This window comes from Balaenoptera ricei, chromosome 17 (genome assembly GCF_028023285.1).
Source record: "Balaenoptera ricei isolate mBalRic1 chromosome 17, mBalRic1.hap2, whole genome shotgun sequence".
Taxonomy (NCBI): Eukaryota; Metazoa; Chordata; class Mammalia; order Artiodactyla; family Balaenopteridae; genus Balaenoptera; species Balaenoptera ricei.
Genome location: NC_082655.1, coordinates 78,351,281 through 78,379,189, shown reverse-complemented (window position 1 = coordinate 78,379,189; position 27,909 = coordinate 78,351,281). Strand labels below are relative to the sequence as shown.

Below are 27,909 nucleotides of genomic sequence, written 5' to 3'. Positions count from 1 at the left end.
TCGTGTTGCCTGTGTTCTGAGGTGCGTGTATAGACTGTTCCTATTGCGTGCTCCCTTAGGTAGGTATATAATTAGACATTTCTGCAGTTGGCTCCAGTGTGACCACCATCAGGATCCATTTGAGAATTCTAGGCTTTGGTTTGTTTTGGATCCTCCTTGAGACCAAAACGTAAGGCATACACTGCATCTCTCCATACGTATGTGTTCTACTGTTTGCGGCTGGGGTCTCCTGAAATAGCCTGTCCTCACACAGTAGAGCTCCCGCTGTCTCCAGGGTCGGCCCCTCTCCACTTCCGGTCCCACCCAACCTCCTGGCTCCAGTCCGAAGGAATGCAGGACACAGACACGGGGCTCAGCGGAGCCACCGCAGGTTATAGACACTCTTTTTAAATGGTGGTGTTTGTCTTTCTCTTACTTCCATTATTACTTTAAGAGCTATATTAGAGGCAGTTAGATGTATTTGCTTCTTAATAAAGAGAAGTTATTTTTAATCAAATGTGACCATGCCATTTTTAGAGTCATTTAGATTAGAATCCCATCAAAATGTGATAGCTAACAGCTATCACAGAGGTAACTTTGTGGATTAATTTGTATAGATTTAGACAGCTGTGAGGAAAAAGTAGTTTTATAGTTCACCTTTTTTTTTTTTTTTTTTTTGCCGCACCTCAATGCTTGCGGGATCTTAATTCCCCGACCAGGGATCGAACCCGGACCACAGCAGTGAAGGCATGAAAGCGCCGAGTCTTAACCACTAGACCACCAGGGAATTCCCTGTAGTCCACTTTTTAAGTAGTTAGGTCATGGAAACTTTTAGACTTGAGTAGACCGAGCTGCACACTCTGCGTGTAGATGCGTGGAATAGATAGATGTGGTCTAGCGTACAGTTCATTGCAGGAGAGGCCCCGGAATACTTTGATTGCCTTTGCAAATGACAGAAGAGTTGTCAAACCAAGGGCGGAAATCAACTGCAGTATCTCTACCTCTTTAGATTCACAAGAGTCATCAGAAGCAAACACAATCAAAGAAAGACCACGCCTCATCGGCACTGATGGAGATGAGAGTGGCGAAGATCCACCTGAACAGAAGCCAAGCAAACTCAAGAGGAGGCAAGTCGCACACTACCTCTCTCTGCAGAACGTGTCAGCAAGCTTTAGAGGCTCAGTAACTTAGTACATAAAAGCGTGCCTCTGCCGTGTTCCTTCCAGATGGTATACGTTGCCTGTTAACTCCTCTCTGGTTCCTACTAGTTCCTAGAGGCAGAGACTCTGTGTGTACTTATATTCTCGGGCCCTTGTACGTTCCTGTGGGTTCTCCATAAATGTTCAGTGAGCTTAACTTAATTTGCAAGAGTTACTTCTCATCGTTTGCATGTGTTGCTGCCGCCCAGGTAGTAGGGATCACTAGAAGGTATCCCCAAAAGATGGGGATTACTGAGTTACTTATATCACAACCTTCTTAACAGTATTTTTTCTTTTGTAATTTTCTTGGTTGGATTGATACTTCTCAAATGTTTCCTTGTTTGTTTTTAAGGAAAACCTCTAGAGATATCACCTAGGAGATTAGTTAAGGCTGCAGGTTAACTGGTGTTTTCCCAAAAGAAAATGGGGAAATTTATATTTGTTCAGGAATAGAGATAACTACTTGACATGGTTAAGATTTGAGTGCTCATTACTGTGTCCCAAACACCGCTAGGTAATTTATCTCATTTGGAAAATCCTGGTTAAAGTACTCTTCTTCCTGTCGTCCTGGGTTTGTGAACTGCGGTTGACTGTCGTGGTGGGAAAGTTTGCATGGGTTAACTGTATGTACCTTTTAATATTTGCCTGAACTGGTGGGCTCTGGAGATACTGGCTTATTTATCACTGTTTGCTTTGTTTATTTGTTTAGCCATGAACTGGACATCGATGAAAACCCGGATTCAGACTTTGATGTTGACGGTTCCCTTCTAGGATTCAAGCATGGCTCAGGACAAAAGTAATTTTCCATAAATGCCGTTGTCTTCCTGAAATCTTAACCACTTCAGCTATCCTAAAGCTCTCTGGTATCCAGATAGCGAATAATGGTTATGTATTTCATAACATTTGAGGTGTTACAATTAAAGCACTAACCTCTCTTGCTAGTAAGAATTGTAGAGCTATCACCGTACATTTGATATATTCACATGTATTAACTCAGTTGCACTTCATAGCAATCCAATGTTTTTATTCTACAAAATTGTAATCATTTCTGTGTACTTCAGCCATATAGTCATTTAAGGCTAGAGTTCATAAAAGTTAATAATATAAAGGGTTTTCCTGATAACTGCCACATTTAAATTCCTGGCAGAATTTATTTCTACCCACATGTAATTTTATTGAGAAATTACTTAGGTAGCTCTTGCTGGTATATACTCATAGAGATTTATTCTGTTACCTGGGATTTAACTATTCTTCTATTTTAGAGCACCCAATTTCACTTAAAAGAGAAGGATAATACACACTTTTTATAAAGAAGTTTATAATATAGGTAGACGATAACAACTGACATTTAAAACCAAACTGTTCATAGTTGGTTTATAAGTGCTAAATTATATATTACACTGTGGGTCCCTAACAGTCTGTAAGAGAGGCAATTAGTGAGGCTTAATAGAGTCAACGAAGGCTTCATAGCAGACACATATCTATTATTTTAATAATGGGGGTTTGCTTCTTAGGTTAGTTCATATTGATTTAAGAATCTAGTGGCCACTTTTAAGACAATTTCAACATATCCAGGTACGTGTTAAAAGAGCTTTGGCATCACCTCACTGTGAGAAAGAATTATATTTCCCCAACATGCATTGGGGTTATAGTTTCCTGCTGTTTTTTTTATTACATTTTACAATGTAATTTCTCCTTTCTGTTATCTGTAAGATATGTTGATATTCCCACTTTTGGTGTTGCACATTTACTTGAGAATTAACATACAAGCTAGACCTTAAAAAGTCCTCTGCATTTTTCACTCTATTTCATAATTTCCATTAATTTAAAAAAATGAAATTAAAATAGTGGCTGCTACTAGGAAAATAGTGAAAATTGTTAGTTCTCTTCTCTCTTCATATAAGGAAGCAGATTCCGAGACCCTAAGGTTTGAGTCCACTTCTTTTGCTTTGGTCACAGATATGGTGGAATTTCAAATTTCAGTCACCGGCAGGTCAGGTATCTACACAAGGATGTGAAGTACAAGTCAAAGTACTTGGACATGAGAAGACAAATCAATATGAAAAACAAACACATCTTCTTCACTGAAGAGCCAGGAAAAACTCTTTTCAAGAAAAGCAAAACTTTGAGTAAGGTATGTATAAATTTTGCTTTATATTTACAAATCGAGTCTCATTTTTGTGACCTTTGACTCCTTAAAGTTTCTGTTTGCAAACAGGAACCCTGTTTCTACCAGATATAAGGGTACCTAGAATGCTTTTCCATTTGCTTCCTAAAGGCTTATACTGTGTGACTAAATTCGAAGAGAGGGTAATTGGGGCTGATACGAGAGGGGTTTCTGTGAAAGCTGCATAGGAGCAGCCTGTGGCGCGATCAATAGGCAGAGTCGCCTTGTGTGCGGTGACGGCTTGTCTGTCTCAGGCTAAGTACGATCCCGGAAGTCCAATTTCTGGTGCAGCGTTTATTGAAAGGCTTAATCTTGAGGTCATCTAGAGGTGATCGATCAGACTTTGCACTAACAAGTTCATCCAAATGGCATGAGCCTCAAGGCTAATTTAGTGATTCACATTGTTATCTGGAGTACTTATATCCCCTCTCTTTGTTGTACCTGCCTTCTATGTACCTGGAAAACAAAAGTAATTAGAATTGCTTTTGTTTGGTTTGATGAGTGATCCTTCTCCAATATAGGAAAAAAGCGCCATGCAGTGGGCAGAATTTTGTATCTGTCACCTCTCCAGCAGCACTATAGAGCAATGGAACAAAATCTCAGGTCCCATGATGACTTTGTTTTACCCTTAGGGTACATTATCCTTCCTTAACGTCACCATTTTTCCAAAACATGCTACAAATTTATAGCTGGTTTTATTTTTATTATATTTCAGATTGGTTGGTTACTGGTCATATTTTAATATTTTAGTGGCCCTGGTTATATCTGGAACAAATTTCCCAGTATCAGTTCAATCAGCCCGACGGGCCTTTTTATAATGTGTTGGATGTGATAGTTCCCATACATTCATCTGTAGCTGAAGAGCAGAGACATAACTGCCACGTATTGCCGAGGAAGAAAGTTAATGTGACTGTTGTGCTCTCAGGCGTCCGATTGATACATAGGCACAGTCCCCTCACAGGAAGATTCTGGGTCATGGTCCATGTCCGTCTTCTGTCACTCTTGTTCTCACTTCCTGACTCTTAGGAAGGTCATGAAGATCTATTGTGAAGAATATTCTTGTTACAGAAGATTGCAAGGAAGTATATATCATCTGACCTTGAGCCTTGTTAACATTTCAGAGAAGAAACTTAGTTCTTAGGAATCATTTTACTGGCTCTACTGCTTCATTAGAAGGCAGCTCGCATTCTTTCCAAGATAGCACTGCTTTTACAGATTGGCACTAAATCTTTGTAGAGTTCATCTTTGATGCTGAGTACCATTCAACATAGATTGTATAGCTGGGGCCATTACAGAAAATTCTATATAATTTGAAAAGCTAAAAGCAATGGCTCAACAACAGGTAAGTACATTTGTAATGGTAATATATATTACGGTTATATTGTTGGAAGACTTAATGGAAAGTTACTGGCACAGTAGAGCTTTATCCTCTTAGTGTTAATTGCTAACAGGAAGGTCATAGTCTTGTGTTTAAGCTGATGGTTTTTTTCCTTTTAAAGAGCTCTTTAATAAGGTCATGGTACATCCAGATAACAAAGTGTAATTAGGTTGGAATTACTTATTCACATTAACCTGTATGATACAGTGTACTTATCAGAGCTAATACTGTGACACAGCTTGTCAAGTCACAAATGGTAAAGCAGGTGGAAATATTCTGTGTAATTGCGAATTAATTCATGCTGGTAACATCTGAAAATTTCAGGTAGAAAAATTCCTAAAATGGGTTAATGAACCAATGGATGACGAAGCATCGCAGGAGCCAGTTTCTCATAACAACGTGCAAGATACTTGCACAAGCAGTGGTTCAGAGGAACAAGAATTGTCTGTTGAAAAAGGGGATGACCCACCGGAGACGAGTGAGCCGGAACCTGGGACGCGTCGTGCCGTGTCTCCAGCTGGGGAAGTGGGAACAGAGAAGACTGACAGGGACAGCACAGAAGCAGCAGTGCCAGATGAGGGGGACTGCCCCGCCCAGGCTGCACCAGACCGTCTTCACGTAGAAGCCGAAGGTGAGGCTAAACGTGCCCCCGCTTGCTAACGGACTTCCATTCCTTGTTTTAAGTGTGTTTTTCCCTCGTTATCACTTACGACTCATCTATACCTAAGGATTCACTGCTGTTTATTCGTAAGTTGAAAGAAGGCATATTTAGTGCAAATGTGCTAATGGCCGTGATTTCGCACCCAGAGCATCCTTGGCTGAACAAGCATGATAAAATGAAACACTAAAGAGTAGGGGAAGCTGTTTGAGCGCCTCCATCTGTGCCATTAAGACTGGTCTCTGCCGCCGCCACTCTGTTCCGTGGGCGAAAGGTGCCAGTCCCTTTGATTCCTGTTGACATCTAGCATTGCCCTGATTTTCTTTTGGATAATTGCTTTGTTCTTGTTGTTTTTTTGTGGTGATGGTGGTTGGTAGTGATGTTTGTTTTTTAGATGGTACATTGACATAAAAAAGTATTTACAGTAGTTGGCTATGATGAATGAAGAATAGTGTAGCATTTTCACTTTATGCCCTTTTGTACTATTTGAATTTATTTTATAATAGTTATACTCAGTGGAACATTATGGCTTTTATAAGGCAGAAATTTTCATTTGACATAGTATTCATTTTTACTGATGAATTATTTCAGACTTGCCCTAATGAAACAATTATATTTGTGATGCTTTCTTATTTAGTATTGAGCGAAATACCTTATTTGACTCTTGATTTTCTTTTTCCGTGTGTGTGTATGTGTGTGTAAACCTGTGATCTTTGTATTATATACTTCTTTGCCTTTCTAAACAGCATACTTAAGGTAGTTTAATATTTTTATTGCCATTGTACAACTGATGTTCATGTGGCACGTGCAGATTTCTGAAATGAGAATGCCTTATTCTCCTTTAATCTGTAAAGTAGTCCATAGAGATAGGTGAAATTATCCCTGTTCTATAAATAAGTAAAGCTTAGAGAAAATAAGAAATTTGCCCGAGATCACCCAGCCAGTAAGTGGCAAAGCTAGAACTTGGTACGAAGTTGTGTGATTCCTAAATCCCATTTTTCCACCCTACCCTAGCTCCCTAACCACCACTTGTCACGATGCTGGTGTTCTCACCTGGGGTGATACCACCATCTCAGGTATTTGGAAGATGGGTTAGATCGATCTGGGGGATTCCGGCATTTCGTACTTTAGATTACTTAATGCTAAGTCCTGTACAGGATGGTCTTGCACAATAATGAGTTCATGACTCAAAATCTTAGTGTCTCCTCTCTTGAGAAACTCACTGCACTTTGCTATTGATGACACCTTTTGCTATTTGCAGTCATCAGATGAGCATATTAGGACACAGTCCTTTGTTTGAGGACCGTTTCAATGTTTACTTTAATGTTTATTATTTGTCAGCATCAGTTCTTGTCATCATACTTAGGTATGACAGCACTCTTGTCTTTCTAAGTTGCTGCATCTAATCTGCTCAGAAGTGAAACCAAATAACCAAACAATTAAAAATCATTTATCTAAGAAAAAGTCAGTGTGAATGAATGAGATCCTTTTCTATTGAATGGAGCTAGTGACCCCTGTTTGAATTTCTCAGAGGCTGTAGGACTTGCAGGTCATGGCTGGGTTCAGAGGATTGATGTGGCTGAGAGTTAGAGCTTAATCAGTCCTTGGGAGCTTTTGTTTCAAAGAAGGGAAGGGAAATGTTTGAATTTCCATAATTCACCCACTAAAGCAACTTTATCTAAGAAACACTTACGTAATAACTTTTATACCTATAATAGTACCTCTCCACATCTCCTAACAATCCTGTGAAGTAAATAGCTAAAATACTACCCATTCATTCATTCTTTTTGAGGAATTAAAAATTGGAACTTAGAGAGCCTGGGTTACTTTTCCAAGCTCAAGGAGCCAAGAAGTGGCAAAATGGAGGCTATAACCTGAAGCCAGTGCTGTTTCCAGACGCCCTCCACCCTCCGGCGTGTGGCTGGTACGTGTGGTGGCGCGCAGTCCCAAACTGTAGTTATTTGCTGTGGCCACACGTTAGATAAATTCACCTGTGATTTCCTCTTTCTATAGTGAGCATCTGTATTATTTCTATTCTTTTATTGTAGCTGAAAATAAAAAGAAGAAGAAGAAGAAGAAAAGCAAGAACAGAAAGGGAATTGGTCTGCCTCCTGAGATCACTGCTGTGCCTGAGCTGGCAAAGTACTGGGCCCAGAGATACAGGCTCTTCTCCCGCTTTGACGATGGGATTAAATTAGACAGAGGTAAGGTATATATGTAATTTTTAACTTCATTTTGAAATAATTTCAAACATAGAAAAGTTGCAAGAATAGTAAGAAATTTTCATATCCCCTTTATTCAGATTGAGCTATTTTTAACATTTTGCCACATTTGCTTTGTCATTCTCTGTGTGCATGTATGTAGGTATGTTTTCTGATCCAGTTGCCCCTACCCCTTAGTACTTTGGTGTGTATTTTCTAAGAACAGTGATATTTTTATGTGACAATGATAAAGTTACAAATTTCACATTGTTACAATATCATAATCAACAAATCAGTACTCTAGTTTCATCAATTATACTAATCATGTCCTTTATAGCATTCTTTTTCTTCCAGTATAGGGTCATGTGTTACATTTATTTTCATGTTCCTTTAGTTTCCCTTAATCTGGGATAGTTCCTGAGCTTCTTTGTCTTTCATGACTTTGACATTTTCCAGAGAACAGCTGCCAGTTATTTTCTACAATGTCTCTCAGTTTGGGTACATACGTGTTTTTTAAACTTCAGACTCAGGTTTAATCTGTATTTTTTGCATCTTAGGATAGATAGCAAAAGCAATTGATAGATTATTAAACAGAACATCTGATGTGCAGATAGATGTAAGTTAATGAATTCACACTGGAAAATTTGAATTCTTTCTCAAGTCTTCCCACCATGACCTTGAAGAGCTAACTTAAACTCAGTTGCGCAGACTGAGGCTTGCTTTCATACTGGGGCTATACCTAAACATTGGTCTTTATTAACTGTCCAAATCAGGAGGTATTGATCTGTGTGGAGTTTCAGGGCTTCTCTGAGCCTCTTAAAATTATTTGTAAAATGTTGTCTATCAGGGAGAGTACATAAGAGTTTGTTGGGGAAATAAGACTGGAGAAAAGCTTTCAATTCTATAAAAGGAGTTTATGTTTTTATTCTTCCAGCAATGAGGAGCCATTTAAAGTTTTGATGAAGAAAGGGAACAGGAAAATTGGTGCATCATTTTGTTCAGAGAAATATCTTTCTGAAAAACGTAAATTCCTTCTATTGGGAAAGAAGGAGGGCAGTGTCCTTTTTTTCTGTGGAGTGGACATGGGACCTCCTTTCTGCAAATGATGAAGGTTCTGCTGAGCCTCAGCTCTGCAGTCTTGCTGTCACTTCCTTGCTTTTCTGACCCTCTAGACACGTGCAGATTTTGCTAAGTGTCCCGTACAGATGCGGTTCATTGCTTCCCCTTCAGGAATTAAATAATTGGGAACCTCGGTGAAGTTTGGGGAGTTGGTCAATTAAAATAGCTAACTTTCCATTTTCCATGATGGGTAGTCAGTTGTTAATACTTCAAACAGAAAAATCAGAATTGCATTCAGTTGTTGGAGGGATATTGCAAAAGAATCAGGCAAGAATTGAGGGGGTTGTTTCTGTGGAAGTTGGGTCTGGGAATGATACTGCCCCTTTTATAACAAGATCTGTGGACCTTTCCTTTCAAACGAGATAATATATAATTTTTTGAAAAGAGAAACTAAGTATTTTCTTTTAAGCATTTAGTGTATAGTAATGTTGGCTGTGTTTGTGTTTGGCTTGGCTTCTTGCCATCGAATGTCATAACAGACACCCTCTTCCCTCGCAGAGGGCTGGTTTTCAGTTACACCCGAGAAGATCGCTGAGCACATCGCCGGAAGGGTCAGCGGGTGCTCCGGGTGTGACACCGTAGTCGACGCATTTTGTGGAGTTGGAGGAAATACCATTCAGTTTGCCTTAACAGGAAAGAGAGGTAATTGCTCATCAATAGTTTATTCATTAATTAATTTCGGTTTATTCAATAAAGGCTTCATTTTGCTTCGGCCTATCTCTACTGAGATTTAATCATTGATAATTTAATGCCAAATATTTAACGATAAGAGTTAATGTATATTAAGCATACACTTTGTATACTGGTTTAAGTGCTTAATGTGTATTTATTTAGTCAACGATCTTGTGATATGTTATCTTTTACTCCTATCTGTGTTTCACAAATAAACCAAGAAGTAAAAGATGAAGTAACTTGCCCAAGATCACACAGACACAGCTTGGCGGAGCCAAGATTATAGCATTATGTAAAACTAAAAATATGGAAATGGGAGACTATTCTTTGGAAGAAGAGAAGAGTAGGCAGGGAGTTCCAGCTCTGTCCCTCACCATCTGTATGACCTTGGACATCCTTTAGCCTTCATTGAAAGGAGACATTAAATTGAGAGAACCTCTGTGATACCTTTCAGCTCTGACATTCTAAGACACTAAGAACCTTTTAAATTTTTATTTATTTATTTATTTATTTATTTATGGCTGTGTTGGGTCTTCGCTTCTGTGCGAGGGCTTTCTCTAGTTGCGGCAAGCGGGGGCCACTCTTCATCGCGGTGCGCGGGCCCCTCACTGTTGCGGCCTCTCTTGTTGCGGAGCACAGGCTCCAGACGCGCAGGCTCAGTAGTTGTGGCTCACGGGCCCAGTTGCTCCGCGGCATGTGGGATCTTCCCAGACCAGGGCTCGAACCCGTGTCCCCTGCATTAGCAGGCAGATTCTCAACCACTGCGCCACCAGGGAAGCCCAAGAACCTTTTAAATATTGAACTGTCCTCATGCTTGCTTGACTTCAGAATCACAAGGAAGAAAACTTCTGTTACTATTGATATATCAGTATATATCTGCTAAGAACTGTGTCAAGTAGGCAGTACATGTGCTGTTTCCCAGGGGAAAGAAGGCTTTATGAAACTGGACAGTCTGCCCAAGTTGACTTGGCGGAGTCGGGAATCCAGGGCTTTTACTTGGCTTTCTCTGTATCTGATATCCCTTTCTTTCTCAGTTCTTTTTAAAATGTAGTATAATGTGATATTTTAGAGATAGCAACTGTTAAGTCATACTCTGAACATGCTTTTTTTCACCAATGTCTTTATATATAAAACTTCCATTTCAGTAAATTTCAGTTGTCTTATTGATTTATATAAAGTTCTTTATGTTAACTAGGAAAACATATGATTCTGGAAAGCATAATATAGGAGCTAGGAAATGATGAAGGGCAACCCAACATTGATGTTAAGACCAGTGCTGATGAACTGTAGCCCTTATTCAGTCACACCAATGCTCCAGAGCAGGACATTTGCTATCTTTGTGTGGTCTCCTAAGAGTCTGGATGAAAGCTGTTTTCATATTTACTGGAATAGTAGTTACTTTCTTGTTCTTCCTGCATTTACTACTTTCTCTTAAAGTTCTTCTCTGCCTTTGCCAGATAAGCCATTCCTATGAGCTCAAATCAGTGTTTATTGCATGGAAATGATTTTTTCCTCAAAAGTTGTAAAATCTGTCTTCATTTGGCGTTGTACTGTAACATGAATTAAAATATCTGCCCTCTGATAAAACAGCAGATAGATCTGGAAATTTTTTCAGAATATTACGGAAACAGTCCATATTGTAGTTTTGTATTTCTACGAATACAGGTCTGTTGCCAAGGCTCTCTGTAGCTTAGTGCACATTTGGTAAAGGAAAATGTCTAATGTGGGTCCCAAGCTAAAGAAGACTGCTTCTGCCCGACTCCGTCACAGCCCCATCACTCACACCTACAGATCTCCAGCCCCTGGGGAGAAAAGGAGGCACACCCAGACTCCACCCCTGCCGGCTGCGGTCACGGTCTGGCTTGCAGCCTGTGAGCCGGAAGCTCAGGAGTCCTCAGTGTGTTCATAGCGTGGTGTCCCGGGAACCTTCTCCCCGAAGCAGTAGGAGCTCACGGGCCCTCACAGTCATGGTGGGTGCTGCCCTAGTGTGGGCGAGCTGACTCCACTGGGGCAGGGAGTTCAAAGTATAGTTGTGTGTGTGTGTACACACATATGCATGTAATCAGTTACTCTTTACACACACACACACACACACACACACACACACACACTTGACCCTTGAACAATGCGGGAATTAGGGGCACTGACACTGCCCGCCCCCATGTCAGAGATCCGAGTGTAACATACGGTCGGCTCTCTGTCCCTGACGTTCTACATCCGCAGATTCAACCCCCCGCAGATCACGTGCTCCTGTCCTACACGTCTAGTAAGAGAAATCCACCTATAAGTGGACCTGTGCAGTTGCAACCCGTGTTGTTCAAGGGTCAGCTGTACACACGCGCGCGTGTGTGCATACACGTGAGAAAATGGCGTGTGTAGTCGGCACGATCCCTTTGTGTCAGACCGATTTCCACCCACATAGCTGCTGTCTATGCAGGTACTCAACTGAATGGTTAGAGAATTCCCAGAGTTTGCATTTTGCTGTTAAAGTTTTTTTTCCCCCTTTATATGAATTCCAGTGGCTCTGTATCGGGTCTGCCCATTAGGACTTTCTGTAATGATGGAAATGTACCTGCACTGTCCAGCATGGTAGCCACTAGCCACATGTGTCTATCGAGCATTTGAAATATGGCAGCGTGACTCAGGATCTAAATTCTTAATAGTATTTAATTGGAATCGATTTAAAGGTAATATCCACATGTGGCTAGTGGCTGCCATTATCGGACAGCACAGTTCTACGTAGTATCCACCAGCACTTGTCAGCACTTCCTTCACGTGCTAGATTGAGTTGCTTGCACTCTCTTAGGCCTGACAACAAAGACGGCCTCCGAGGGGAGCGCAGATGAAAACATGACAACTAACTGAATACATTTGGTGTTGAAAGTCATTTTTTTCCGTTGAATTTTTGCTATTGTCAGTATATCTTTGCATCTGTCTCTATACTATAAATGTAGCAGATTAAGCAGCTAAAAAGGACGTTTTTCTCTTTTATAAATATGAATGTTATTTTTTTTAGAACAGAAGAAATAGTGTTGCAGATGCTTGATTTTGCAACGTGACTGGTGCTTATATCCATCGTTCAGCTGATTTATTTAGTGCATTATTTCTCAAAAGCATCAACACATTTTGAAACCACTATTTTCTGGAATGCAGTTGTTTCCTTGACAACCATGGCGTATGTATCAGGATTCCACTTAGCCCTTGCAGATATAAAATATTGCCACTAACATCCTGGTGCACGTACAGGTGCACTTGAGTAATTTACCGCAAGACACAAGTGAGCCAGAATTAACTTAGGTTTGTGTTGCTAATTACGAAATTGCAGTAAATTCAATGAAAGCCCGTGTGGTGAAAACATAACATCTGTTCCCTCTACCTAAAATGTCTCATTAAACGTCACCAGCAGATGTTTTTACATCTCTTCTTCATAAGTTGGCTATATCGGTTTGTCAAAAAATGTTTTATTTTGCCTTTCGGTAGAAGTTGTCAAATGTGGCTTCCTTTGGAAGTTGCCGCCTTTTGCGGAAATTGGTCTCATCTGAAATCTTTTATAGGCTTTCCATGCAGCCGCCATCAGCTTCCCAAGTGTTTGCCGCTCGGCCGTCCACCGCACAGAGCACGATGCTGACCACAGACCGGGGTCAGTGGCTGCTGGGTGGCCACCGTCACTTCTTGCCTCGGCCCAGCGGGCTGACTGAGGCAGCTCTGAAGGCCACACCCTTCAGTCACATTTTCTTGGTACCACACAAGTGAATCTTTCTAGTTTAGATTAAAATGTTTAATTCTCTCTCTCATATATATGGCCTAATCTCCCTTTAAAAAGTCTTTTAAAAAGGGTCTTGCACAGAAAATAAACCGACTGCTCAGAAGATGAACTAGTCTATATAACTAATAATCAGCATCATTTAACTCATCCTTCTTGTTCCCATTTTAGTGATCGCCATTGATATTGATCCTGTTAAGATCGATCTTGCTCGCAATAATGCAGAAATTTATGGGGTAGCGGAGAAGATTGAGTTCATCTGTGGAGATTTCCTGCAGCTGGCTTCTCATTTAAAGGCTGATGTCGTGTTTCTCAGCCCGCCTTGGGGAGGACCAGACTACGCCACCGCTGAGATCTTCGACATCAGCACCATGATGTCTCCTGATGGATATCCTTTGGAAGTCCTTAGAGTTTCCTCAAGCAGTGGTTGTGGAGAGAAAGGGTGTGTGTGTGTGTGTGTGTGTGTGTAAGAAATTAGTGAAGAGGAGAGCTATTAGCTAGTAGCACTTGATAGATTCCAGTTTGTTTTGCATAAAAATTAACTGGTGAGTGATCTCCAAAAGTTACGTTGTATTTATGTAACTGTGAGGTTATATTTCCATTGGTTGCTCTCCAATTTTACCATTACAAAACAAGAACTAAAAGGCATTAATTGTGTGGCATTATTGTCTGGAAATGGGGGTTTCCTCAAGACCTGTCCCTAGAGTCTGGGTGACTGTCCCCTAGCTTTTCTTCAGCTCACTCTGACTTGAATCCTCTGTGTCTCCAAAGTTTCCCTGTTACTCTTCCAGGATGCTGAAGCAAACCCTTATTTCATAAAGAATACCATTTGTTATTCGTCCCTTTCTCTATCTCTACTCCCCAGAGGAGTCATGTATGACTAACAGGAATTGTGTTTTAAGTTGCTAATTAAAATTTAGAAAAATACAGTGGACAGAGTTACTTGTCTTTACTCTTTACTAGAAAGAGACGGTATTGTGCTTTCCTATTCTTCCTGTTGTCACAAAACCTAGGAAATGGCCGAAAGAAAGAATGTGTGTCTCCGGCTCTTGGTTTCCTACCACTAGGATAATTGAATAAATAGATTTAACTTCTAATCCCTGACCCGTCAGGGACAGTATGCTACTTAATTCTCTTTTAGGTCCCATTAGAGGGTATTGTTACATATCGGAGTACGTTTGGGTTATGATGTAGTAAGTGAAGAATATATCTCTGATCAGAAATTAACTACTGTTTTTGTTACTTTTCCTTAACTACTGTCCACCTTTGAAATTTTCAGACTTTCCCAGAAGATCACTAATAATATCATTTATTTTCTTCCAAGAAATGCTAATATTGACCAGGTAAGCCATTACTGAAGAACTTCTATGAGCCTCTTGTGTGACTGTTACAGAGATTGGACGGAAAAAGATACAGGGTCTTTCTTTACTTGAGAACATGTTTATGAGAAGTCCCTGGCTTTTTGACTATTATTAGAAAACTGGAAGTGCTTAGCAGTTAAATCCGTGCCTGTTTCATCCTGTTCGTCTCCACAGGTCCTGGCCCGCATAAACATAAACAGAGCGCTCTGGGCTTGTCCTTCCTCGTCCTGAAAGGGTGAATGTGTGGTGTCTCACATGTGCGCACCTCGCCGAGCCGAGATCCCGTTCCTGCGGCCGCCCTTGAGAATAGGTTTTGGGTATTCCTGAAAATGGCAGCCTAGATAGAAATCCACAGGCAAATAAAACCTCCATGTGTCCAGGAACAGTTTTAACCATAGGACACTTGACTAACATTCAGATGTCCTTGTTCCGTTCTTATCATAAACATTTATTTTAAACATGTTGGGTTTTTTCCCTAGAATAATAACTGCCTCACAAAGATGTGATGATGTCTTTATTTCATGCTTTTGTTGGTGTTTTTTATAAGCGCTTATTACATGTCTGCTTTGTGCGAAGCATTCTATTGAAAATCTTTTGTCTTTCATATTTAAATTTTACTCCAGTGTTGCTGGGTGCCGGTTTTCCCTTTCTCTCCCATTTGGTACTTGAGAGCCAACTCTGTCATTGAGCTTTGTTCATCATGCTTTATTCTGGAGACATTATCTCCATTATTTGTTCAACTATTTTCTCACCATCTTTTTTCCTTTTTCGGGGCATCTGTTATGTGGATGTTAGTCTCCCATAACTGTATTTTCTGGTGTTTTGTCCCCTTTTTCCTTCTGGGAGATTACCTCAGTCTGGTCTTCATTCCTCACATATATAAATTCTCTCTATCCCATCTATTGTGTTTTTTATATTCTTTACACCTAATGTTTCTGCATTGTGTTTTGTTTTCTTCTTTTGCACTCGAATATTTTTATTATTATAAGAAGTTTAAATCATGAATCTTTTTTATCCTTTCTGCATTTGATATAATTTCTAGGCCTGTTTGTTTTTCTTCCATGAAATACTCGTGGTCCTCAGATGTCTTGTTTTACTGGCTATTGGCTATTCTCGAGTAATGCAGAAGGAGAAAGGCCAGGCCAGAATCCAGTGAGCGTCAGACCTCGCTGCCCTTTAGAGTCATTGGGCATTTGTAAGAACTGACTCTCCGAGGCCCATCCCAGAAATTGATCTAACCAGTTTCTTAAGCTTCCTGGGTCATTCTGATGTGCAGCCTGGGTTGCAAACCACTAGCTAGGGCTGTGTGGGCCCCAGTGGCCACCTGCAGGGGTGGCGGTGGGTGAGCTCTGGGGCTGCTCACCCGCCAGCTCAGGACTGCGGTTCCTTTTCACCAAACACCATCGCAGGACAGCGGCCCCCCCTGGGGAGGGGCTGGGCAAAAGCAGCGACTGAAGGCTGTACCCCTTCACCACAGAGTGTCCGGCATCAGCCCGAGGATGTCTGGAGAGCAGGGGGTGAGAGGGCAGCTGCCAGGGCTGGGTGCCCACCTGCTGCTCTCAGCTTCTCCCATCAGAGCTTCTCTTCAGCCGCCCTCGCTTTCCAGCTGTAGCTCTGCAGGCGCGGCACAGATGCTGTTTAGCCGAGGCCACGGCAATGGGCGGGGAAGAGCGAGAGCAGAATTTCACGTTTCTTGTGTTCCTTCCTCCTGTTTTCAGTTCCCACAGCCACTGCCTCCTGCCCCCCGGCCAGAGGCACTGCCCTCCATCCTACACAAGTACTCTCTCCCTCTCTCTCTCGAGCCACCCCAGGTCTCTCCATAGGTTTCTTTTGTTTGGTGGTTTCCCTCTGTTGTGTCTCCAGACCTGTCTTACTGGGGTCAGCAGGCACGCTAGTTCAGCATCTTCTCAGGATTACAGGATAGTGATAGTGTAGCCTTCTCCTAAGAAAGGCAGAGATTAAAAGCCCTGGCTTTCTGCTGGATGACTTCAGGAAAGGCCCTCTATGATACAGCAGATAAACCAGACTTTAAAGCTAAAGCAGATTTGACTGGAGGAGTTGAGGAGAAGGTGGCCAGAACATCAGTGACACGGAAGTAGGAGGATGTGGATAATGTTCCGGTAACGGGCTGAAAACAGAGACGCTGAGAGTCAGGCCCAAGTTTCGTCTCAGCCCTGCCACTTGTTAGTGGTGGTTTTGAAGAACAAATGAAATAAGGGATAAAGCATTTTTCACAGTGCGTCTAGACCATAAACCTCAAAAAGTCATGTGTCTGTTACTTAGAAGATCCTGTCATAAAGTTATCGTGGAAAGAATGTAAGCATTACTAAGATTTTGAAGAGGACCAATAGGTAAAGATGTCATGTTTTCTCTAGAGGAGAGAATAAACAGCTTTGATATTTGTAAAATGGGGACTTCCCTGGTGGTCCAGTGGTTAAGACTCCGTGCTTCCAATGCAGGGGGCGTGGGTTTGATCCCTGGTCGGGGAACTAAGATCCCACAAGCTGTGTGGCATGGCCCCCCCAGAAAAAAAATGTGGTTTTTTTTTTTTGTAAAATGACAGGATTTAATTTATAAACACACATCCCAGATTATAGATTTTTTTTCTCTTCCTCCTCTCAGAAACCAGTAATACTTACTTGTATTGGACATATCTTATTTTAATGTGTTACACTTTCCCGTCTTTGGTTCATCTGCTTAGTCTTTGGAACACTGGGTCTCTCTCAGATCTGGCTGCAAATTAAATTACCTGAGTGGCTTTTTTTTTTTAATTGTGGTAAAATGTACATGACAAAATTTACCATAAATCATTTTTAAGCATACAATCCATGGTGTTAAATACATTCATGTTGTTGTACAGGCATCTCCACCGTCCATCTCAGGACCTTTTCATCTTCTGAAACTGCAACTCTGCACCCATTATGCACTAACTGCCCATCCCTCCACTACCTGCCCCTGACACCCACCATTCTACTTTGTGTCTATAAATTTGACTACTCGTGTATACCTCATACTTACATAGCTCATGTATGTGGAATCATACAATATTTGTCCTTTTGTGTCTGGCTTACTTCACTTAGTATAATGTCCTTAAGGTTCATCCATGTTATAACATGTGTCAGAATTTCCTTTATTTTTAAGGCTAAGTAGCATTCTGTTGTATGCGTACACTGCATTTTGTTTATCCATTCATCCGTCCACGGATGTTTAGGGTCCACGGGTCCACATTTTGACGGTTGTGGATAAGGCTGCTGTGAACATGGGTGTACAAATATCTAGTCAAGTCCCTGCTTTCAGCTCACTTGGTTATATATTCAGAAGTGGAATTGCTGGATCACATGGTAATTCTAGTTTTAGGTTTTTGAGGAGTCACCTTACTGTTCTCCACAGCAGCTGAACGATTTTACATTCCCACCAGCAGTTCCCAAGAGTCCTGATTTCTCCACAATCTCAGTAACATTTGTTATTTCCTGTTTGTTGTTGTTGTTCGGTAATAGCCATCCTAATGGGTATGAAATGGTATCTCATTGTGCTTTTGACTTGCATTTTCCTAACGACAAGTGATGTTGACCATCTTTTCATGTGCGTATCTTCTGAGTATTAATCCATTATTGGATATATGCTTTGCCAGTATTTTCTCTCATCCCATGGGTTGCCTCTTTACTTTTTTTTTGGCCACGCCGAGCAGCTTGTGGCATCTTAGTTCCCCGACCAGGGATCGAACCCCGACCCTCGGCAGTGAAAGTGCAGAGTCCTAACCACTGGACCGCCAGGGAACTCCCTCTTTACTCTCTGCTGCACAAAAGTTTTTAATTTTGATGAAGTTCAGCTTATCTGATGTTTTTGTGTGTTGCCTGTGCTTTTGATGTCATACCCAAGAAATTATTGCCAAATGCAATGTCTTGAAGATTTTCCCCTGTGTTTTCTTCTAAGAGTTTTACAGTCACAGCTGAGTAGCTTTTTTAAACTACTGAGACTCAGGTCTACTGAGAAAGATTGTCTCTAATTTATTTTCTGGGATGAGACCCAAGCATAATTTTTTAAAACCCCCCACGTGATTGTCATGTGCTGCCAGAGTTGAGATTCTCTGGGTTAAAAGAAAAGGAAATAGAATTAACAAGCCCCTACTCTGTGAGTTAGAAGGGGCTGCTCTTAGATCTTGCTGCCTGTTGTCTACTGATGAGCTATTGTGTCTAAACATTAGGTCTCTCCAGTACTTTGTGCTGTTACAAGACAGAAGAAAAAGCACTATCCCCTTGCTTTATGCATTTTTATATCAAATTGAATATTAAACCTAACATCTGCTACTCATGTGACTCAGATCTGCGTTCTAGATTCCCAGATAAGGCTGAGCCTATTCCATAATTCTCTTTTTCTCGTATGTAAATATTATGCATCAAGAAAAGAAAAAAATTTTTGAAAAGAAAAAAGATATTATGCATCATAACTAGTCTCATGAGAGGCTAGATGATCCTTATATTAAACATTAGGTGGGCATATTTGGGTACTTGAATGACAATAGGAAATTCACTATTTTTTACGAAAGTTCAAGTGAGTACATTTTTTCTAGTTAAATTAACACTTGCCCAAGGAGAAAGTTAACTTTTTTTCCTTCGTTTTGGTTTACTTCACACACCTGCCAGAATTCCGCTTTGTAGTTCATTCACATTTTCTACCTCTAGAGGGAGTAATGACACTAGAGAATAATAAAAGTCAAAAAGAAAACTTAAGATTTCAAGCACACTATACTGGTATTGAATTTAGATCAAATTACGGTGGGAAATCACCTTTTCTTTTTATAATAAAATGAAGACAACCTATCCACATGTAGGATTTTTTAAATGAGAGAAGAGACGGTGCTACAAGATTTAGAAAGAGCAGAGTAGCAGAGAAGTCAACTTTTTTGTTGAGGAGCATTTAGAAGATCACAACACCCTGAACTTACAAATGGGTTGGGTTCTAAGGTTATGAGTCCTGCTGTTTGAAACTCAGCCTACGTTTCTCTCATAGAAATGCCTATAGAGAGCAGTTAAGTTCCCATCCAGGGAGATCTGTACTCTGGATAACATTTATATTTAGGGTAGTTAAGCTGACTGTGGACTCAATACAAATATAAGTTGTCTTATAATCTTTCCACATAAGTAATAAGTCTCATTGTTTTGTGGATCTAGTAAAATATTTTTCCAGGTCGCCTTTTTCTTCAGTCTCTTATTCCCTTCCTCTATTTGGGGTTTATTCCAGGACATGTGTCCCTTGTTATCCAGACTCTCACTGTCAGACTCAGGCTCTTTGGAGGCAAGTTATAGCTCACTCATTGAAATCACTATAGATGGAGTGAGGGATTATTGTATATTATCTACTTGATGCCTGTATCTTGCTGTGTTTTCCTTCATTTCTTTCCTTTGACAGCCATAGATTTGCAGCCAGTACTAGCTTTGGGTTTACCATGCTTTCCAAACATGAGAATCTTCTCTTTTAAGTAGTAAATGTATACAATATGGATAGAGGTTTGAGCAGAGTGGAATGCTTAGTCTCCCCAAAGAAGCCACACGGCAACGATTGTCAGACACCGTGTTTGTATGAAAGCCCTGCGGGTGGAACGTCTAACAGGAGGTGTCCTGTCTCCCAGACAGACCTGGAGACAGAGAGAGGAGCAGCTCCCGGTCAGTTTGATATAGTGCCTCCTTATCCTCGTTTTTTTGTTTTTTGTTTGTTTTTTTCATCCTTATCTTTGTTTGATTTCATAACTCTTAAAATGTGATTACTCAGAAAAGTGAGAGCCTTTGTACTTTTCAAGTCAAATTAATGTAAGTTACTTTTCCTTATAACTTGTTCACAGCAGTACAGAGAGCAGGGCAACACTGGGCGCCCTCCCTAAGGGTTGTGTTGAGAAAATTAACCAGGCGCCTTCCTGGCACTTGTCTCGTAGGCGTGCTCCCCCCTTCCACGACTTCCCCGGACAGACATCATGAGAACAGTTGGGCCAGACCGCACCTATTTTATTGCCTGATAGAGCAGGAAAGTATTTACAGGTTAACCCAACACTGTAGGTAAAACTTATCCTGCGATTATTTAAGTTGTATCTTTAAGTATAGAAATTGACATTAGATTTAATCAAGAGACGTTTCTAGTCGGCAGAATTCTTGAGGCTCCCATCAGAGCCAATACATAGTGTCTAGGAAGTGTCACAGTCATCACACTTCTAATGGTTTATTTTGTGAGATAGGGAGGGAGGACTTATCTATAGGGAACATTTCTAAAACTTACCATATAAACGAATACAATTATATGCATTTGAATAGTTAAAACTATTTATAGATATGGAAACTATTAGGTAATTTTGTTATTTGGGGAAACACTTTAAATATAACAAAATTCAGTTCATTGGCATTTTTAGTGTTTGATTTTTGGCTGAATACAATAAATGTTTACCACTAATTTCTTTGCAAATATTAGTTCTAAGCTATTATAGCAATCTGCTTATTCAATAAAAGGAAAATTGGGGCCTTACTAGCTTCTAAATATTAAGCTTGATAAGAAATTGTGTCAAATTGCTCTAAATGAAATTTCCATAGTAGAAATCTGGTCTGATGGCAGCACTTTCATGTAGCCAAAACTATATCCATGTGGTAAATGTGATAAAATCACCCCAACAGTTGGAGGTCCCTTAAACTCCAGGTGTGGACACCGGAAGCAGGAGAGAACAGAAAGAGGGCTGAGAGCTGGACTGCACTTCTGGTACCTGTAGGAGTAGTAACTCTGAAACTGCTTTCCCTGAAAATGCCCAGCCTTTAAAACGCAGGGCACTCACCCTACAGAATTGCATTCATCCTGCAAAGGACTGTCCCCTGCATTTATATACAACATAGGACCCTTGTGGTAGTGGCACACGTACTTAGAGTTTGCAGGGTGCCCTGCACGTTCCACTGGATCCTCATGGCAGCTCTGCAGTGAGCCGGTCAGGTCATCGGCCCGCTCGTACCGATGCGTGAACGAGGGACGGGTAGGCCTTTGCGGGTCTTTCTTTCTCGCGGCGGCAGTCAGTGCCTTCCTGTCTCCCGCTGGCAAGGTCCTCATCACCAGTCACAGAGTTGGCCACCGTGAGAGCGGGAGCCGTGGACAGAAGTTGAGGTGACAAGAGAAGCGAAGGGAATTAGAATTTTTGCTGAATTGGTTGTTTCATTGCTGACTGGTGAGAAGGACAACAGGGGGCTGAAACGTCACCTCCAAATGACCGGCGCTTGCTGCGGAGCTTTATCTGCCGCGGGGATTCTCTTCTCTCTTCCAGCCACTGGCACCCAGGCTTCTAGACCAGCTCTGTTCTTAGTGAAATTCACTGCTTAACCATACGTGGCAATTCAGGATACAACTGGTCAGCTTCTAACGTTCACCAGCCAGCCTTTCCCTTGGAAAGTTTGCCGCTGGACAGTTAGAGCAGTATTATTCATTCCTGTACGGCACGTACATTCTGTTTCTTGGGGGGGCCTGTGAAGCTGGCCTCCTAAGGCTAACTGAGAAAGTTCAAACGCTTCTGAACCTAAGCTTATATTTCCTTCCCGCCTCTGAACAGGTTTTTCAATAAAGGACGCCACACACAGAGCTGTATGCAAGTCCTGTGCCGTTAACCAGGGGCTTCCTTGTTCTCTAGTCTGTTGTGCTTTAGGGAACTTGTTGAATTTAAGAACAGTCTTCCTGTTTCCAGTACCTGTTCTGGTAACAGGTGAGGGACGAAGCTTAGTGAACTCTGGTTATTATAGCCTTCTCCTGAGAGATGCATGTAGGTGAGCTTTTGATGCCCAGGAGAATTTTTTTGACATGTCACCAGTGTGCTCCTGTTGACAGTGATGGCTTTTTAAAATCTTATTTGTTTTAATCAACAAATAAATATTTGAAGGAAGAGAGAAACAGAGAGGAAATAATGTCTGTGAGAGCCTGAGGTAGCATTCGAGTTATATGAAAAACAGCAAAAAATAAAAAATAAGATTTATTCACTTAAGCATAGAAATCTCACTTCTATTTACCATGTTCAGAGATGTGGAACTAATTTCAATAAATATGCATAAGTTTGAATATTGCCTGGTTTTCCATTGATAAAAAATATTTTCTTTTATTTCCCAGAGAACTGTTCATCAGAAATATTTTTGTCCAACCTTCATTTTTGTGAAGTTATTAGTTGGATGTAACAAAAGAAACTTAAGGACAAAAGGGAATTGTGGGTGAGACACTTGTCTGTTGGACGTTAGGTTTCTTTTTTTTAAATTAATTTTTATTGGAGTATAGTTGATTTACAATGTTGTGTTAGTTTCAGGTGTACAGCAAAGTGAATCATATACATATATCCACTCTTTTTTAGATTCTTTTCCCATACAGGTCATTACAGAGTACTGAGTAGAGTTCCCTGTACTATACAGTAGTCATTAGGTTTCTAATCAGTGCCAATATTTCAGATGCTTTTTGCTTATGTCACTGTAATTGACAGAGATCTATAGGCCCCATAAAAAGTACTCTTCATATTCACTTGGTGTAATTTGCTTCTAAGCAAGATTTTGCATGTTGCAGAAATAATCACTTCTCCAGTGTAGTAATAGGACATTTTTTTCAGTGTTCTAATTGTTCTGTATCCTTTTTATAATAAAGTATTTATTATATATTTTTCCATGAGGATCCAGTTTAGAAATTACTTTCTCTCATTCAGTTACCATATATTTTTACTTTATATCAGTTTGCTTTTTTTTAAAAGTGCAATTTTGAATCTTTATTTAACTCTTAAATCTTCTACACTGTACCTTTTATTTCACTAAAGTTATCACCTGCATTGTGATCTTTACCCATTTCTCTTTTCCCCATCCCCAAAGAACAGCCTTATTGCCTGACATGAAATCTAGTTGATGAGAGTTCATTCCTTAGTTCTAGTTCCAGCCCAAACAAATTGTGATTTCTTTTCGTAAATCTAGTACCAAATTTTGGTAAATCAAGTACAATACCAAAAATGTAGCATGTCACCCAGAGCTGCTGATTTCCCTCCCTCCCCTTCCCCTCTCTCCTTCCTCTTCCTCTTCCTCTCCCTCTCCTTTCCCCTTTCCTTTCTCTCTCTCTCTCTCTCAATTTATTAAACTTTAAGAAAGGGGAAGGAACCAGATGACATTTTGTCAGTTAAACCTGCTAGTGAAAAATAAAGAGAGCTGGAAATTGATGGCATTAAGTTTGCTTGAAACAAAATGTTATTTAATGTCTTGAACTACATAATTTTTAGTCTTTCAGCTCTAGAATTCTAACCTTGAAAATATACGTACTTGTGAAAATATTAGAAAAACACAAAAAGGCTAAAGTTAGAAATTATTTTTAATTAGAACACTTAAAGTAACATATTAAGTTTGTTGTTTTTTTTAATTTCTTTCTGAACACTAGATAGGCGTTTTCTTTTTTTTTAATTAATTAATTTATTTATATTTATTTTTGCCTGTGTTGGGTCTTCGTTTCTGTGTGAGGGCTTTCTCTAGTTGCGGCAAGCGGAGGCCACTCTTCATCGCGGTGCGCGGGCCTCTCACTATCGCGGCCTCTCTTGTTGCGGAGCACAGGCTCCAGACGCGCAGGCTCAGTAGTTGTGGCTCACGGGCCTAGTTGCTCCGCGGCATGTGGGATCTTCCCAGACCAGGGCTCGAACCCATGCCCCCTGCATTGGCAGGCAGATTCTCAACTACTGTGCCACCAGGGAAGCCCTAGATAGGCGTTTTCAATACTTGTTTTAATTGTCCATCATCTGAGTCTCCCAGCTAGAATGTAAGATCCATGAAGGCAACATTCTTTGGGTTTTTTTGTTGTTTTTGTTTTGTTTTGCTACACTCCACTGCCTAGAACCAAAACTTTTAAGCTATTTATTCAGTAGTTGTTGAATAAGATATTTTATTTTATATAATAATTTATAAATAACTATTTTATAATAGACCTCAAAAACTCCCACGTAAGACGTCTTCATTCCTTTTTCTATCCAAAGCACCCAAGTCCAGGCAACCCTACCTTCTCAGAGATTTGTTTTTCTGTTATTCTATTTATGGCTTACAGGGTGCTCTTTTTAGAGAGATAGGTAGTATTCCTGTTTTTTAGATTTCGGAAGCCAAACCCTGTCTTAATGGCTTTCTATATTGGTGAGCAAATTATTGGTAGAACTGGTATTTAAATCTGCCTCTGATTGCTTTTCTCTGCTCTCCCTGTCCTAGCAGATTTTTTGCTGCTGTTTCAGCTCTGCCTTGCTTCTCTTCACCCGACCTCTTCTCTCCTCCTTTCCTTCCTCTTCCTCTCTCCTTCCCTAACCCCACCCCCAGAGAAAACGTCTGCTTGCCAGTCTCACTTTCTTTAAATAAATCACTATTTAAAAGAATGGGAGAAATACTGCACTTAAGTTATATCTTAAGTCATAGAAAAATTACTGTGAAACAATTATATTTTTTTTAACAATTATATTTTAAATATACTAGTCAAAATGCCTTTTATTGGTTAAAGACAAATTCTTCATTTTGCCCTTCCTTGTGAAAAATCAGACCGACATAAAGATATGAAAATAGAAAATAAAACACTTCTTCCTAAGAAGTGCTGCTCTGGTTCTACCTGAATAATGACGTGCCTCCTTAGTAAACAGTGGGATGCGTGTGTGCGTCTCATCCTTGTAACAGGTACTGTGTTTCACTTCTGCTGTCATCTGTTCCTACTGGTAAAAACACAGCTGTCTCTTTTGCATCTCTTTGTGGGGGGTGGGGGGGCTTGAAATCGACATTGTTACTGCCTTAGTGGGACAGCCTCTTTTTTTTTTTTTTCTTATAGTGTGTACTATAGAATGAGCTTTGCTTCTTCCCTATTTCTGTATCTGTGACGTTTTTCTAAGAGGAAGTTGAAATGCTTTAAAATACATACTCATTGGTGAGGTACAATAAATCTTACCTTCCACTCGATGCTGGTGGAGCATGTGTAATACCACTGAGATTAGATCTCTCACCTCCAAACCAAACTAGACCGACAACACCTCTCTTTGCAAAACACGCAGCTACGGTTTTGCCCGTTACAGTGACGTAATTACAGAGGTGGTGTCTCTGCGGTTGGTGCTGGTCCCTGATACCTGGGGAGCCCTCTCTCCAGCACCCCGTGTCTTCAGTTCTCTGAGTCCCCGGGCTTCCGTGCGTACCCTTCCCCTTCATCCCCGCTGCTGCCCTGGCAGACTGGTCTCTGGTGATGTAATCATGGGCAAGGAGGGAGTATATTTGCTAGTAACGGACCTGAGAGGTGGGATGAAGAAATGTGGGACCAGAACAGACCTTTTCTGTCTAAGGACTTAGGGCAAAGTATTGCCAATTTGAAGCATCCTTTTGAGGTTAACTGTGTGAAGGTGGAGAGGGACGGTGCTTTTAGCTTCCAGATAACGGCGTTAGTCACCATATACGGTAGACCTCAAAAAGAGTGATGTATTTAACCACAATAAAAACGGGGGAGTGGGAGACTTAAAACTACACACACACAAAAGAGCAACAGGTGGAGGAGGTGATTCAAGCTGGGAGAACAGCACCAGAACCCACCTAGAGAAGTAAAAGGTGTAGGTGGTAGAGGCTGGAGCTCCCATGAAAGTCGGGCGGGGTCTGTCTTGCTCTCTGATGTATTCCATCTTAATAAGTAAACCTGATATTTGGGAACGACATGTTGATTTTCTGTTCCTCTAAGTTCCGTAACTTCTGGCATTGGAGAGATTAGGTCTTATACAATAACATAGCACTGTGGTCACACCCGTAATGTCAAAAGTGTCTGAAACAAGTATTTCTGCCACCAAATAGTGCATTAATACCCACCTGGAAAGTAACAGTGAACGTTTGAGATGCCTCCTTATTTGAAAGACTTAAATAAAAAGCCAGAGCTGTATTATTTGATAAAGCATCTGAATGAAAGATTTCTTTTGTAACCATGCTTATGTATGTGTGACTTTCTTCTGTTCCCTTTTTAGGTGGCGTCCTTGGCTGGGCCTGGAGGGCAAGTGGAAATAGAACAAAACTTTCTTAATAATAGATTGAAGACAATCACTGCTTATTTTGGGGAACTGATCCGCAGATCAGCCTCTGAATCATAAGTGAGGTGGTATAGAGACCAAAAGATCATAGCGGTCAGAACACTATTCACTTGGAATTTCTTCTCTATATTCACTGATACTTTGTACCCATAGTCAAATGGGTATTTGTACCCTAATATACTTTTTCCCCACATTGATGCAGTACCATCCGGAATTTGCTTTTAAACATCCATTTATCTTATAAAGTTAGTGTTTTTTGAGTTTCTATTGAAAAAAATGTGAAATATATTTTGTAATATAGAAGTTTATATTCTTTTTCTATTAAAATGGCAGTGAAAAGAAGAAGAATATGTGTTGCGTAACTATTCATCCAAAAGGTGTGTTCAGTCATTTTTAAAGTAGGTCAAAATTCAGGGACAGGGGGCTCTTTCGCCACAGGGGATCTGGGATCTTTATCTTGTAATAATATGGGCATATTAAACATGGTTTTGGCTGGGATAGAGCTGGGGGATTGAAATAAAATGGAAAATTTCCAGTAAATATTAGAAAAAAAAAACAAATAAAAAACAACTTTGTTGGAGAATGGAGCAGTGCTAACTTTAGTCTCTTGAAACTTTACAAAGTTTTCCTGATTGCCCTGCAATACCGTAGCAGTTGAACTGATCATTAAGGATTAAATTAATTTCTTATTATTGAATTTGCAACATCAAAATCTGTCGATGTTCTAGGTTTTTATACTTTTTCATCAGGTAGGATTAGTGTCTAAACTGTAAACTTGTCACCACTTTTTAAATAATGGCAGCGTTGGTCATAAACAGCTATGTACGTGGCCCTTAGCACTAGAATATGCTTACTTAGCCACTTGGGGTGGGAGATGGGAAGGGTAAAAGCAGATTTCCAAAATCACCAATTATTTTTTAGTTTTTGTCACTTAACCTTTCATGGATATACTTTTTTCCACAATATATTTTCTTGTATATTGTTAACATTAAAACTAATTTGTCTTCCTGAACATGTGTGATCGTGTATAAGTAGAACAGGAAGCCTAACCAAGGTTAAAATATTCCTGCCCTCTAATGGCACAGATATAGCTGACTTATAAAATGATTCATTTACAAATTAGAAGAGCTCAAAAGAACCTTACCTACTAAGCAACCCCCGTGTCCAAATAAAATCTTCCCGAGAAGCCAAATCATGTTCTGGTCCAACTCGGTTTTATTTTCTTGTTAAATTATAAAACTTTTTAAAGACACTTTTATAAAAGTGAATATGTATTCCAACAATTTAAATACAAAGTGAACACAGCACCCTCACCTTACCATCCGCCCCTGCCTGGAGCCCTTCCTCTCCATCCCCGTCTCCCACA

At 40.4% G+C, this 27,909-nt stretch overlaps 1 protein-coding gene across 1 annotated transcript in view; it reads left to right on the top strand.

The window, feature by feature from the left end:
* The window catches only part of TGS1 (trimethylguanosine synthase 1), a 36,638-nt gene extending 9,083 nt beyond the window's left edge, over positions 1-27,555 (top strand). The window contains exons 5-13 of the mRNA XM_059901270.1: positions 989-1,106; positions 1,888-1,974; positions 3,138-3,312; positions 5,048-5,354; positions 7,430-7,585; positions 9,200-9,343; positions 13,308-13,524; positions 14,401-14,479; positions 26,481-27,555. Of these exons, the coding sequence (XP_059757253.1) occupies positions 989-1,106; positions 1,888-1,974; positions 3,138-3,312; positions 5,048-5,354; positions 7,430-7,585; positions 9,200-9,343; positions 13,308-13,524; positions 14,401-14,479; positions 26,481-26,603 (1,406 nt within the window). The 3' untranslated portion in view covers positions 26,604-27,555. The remainder of the gene's footprint in view (positions 1-988; positions 1,107-1,887; positions 1,975-3,137; positions 3,313-5,047; positions 5,355-7,429; positions 7,586-9,199; positions 9,344-13,307; positions 13,525-14,400; positions 14,480-26,480) is intronic.
* Positions 27,556-27,909: the final 354 nt, after the last annotated feature.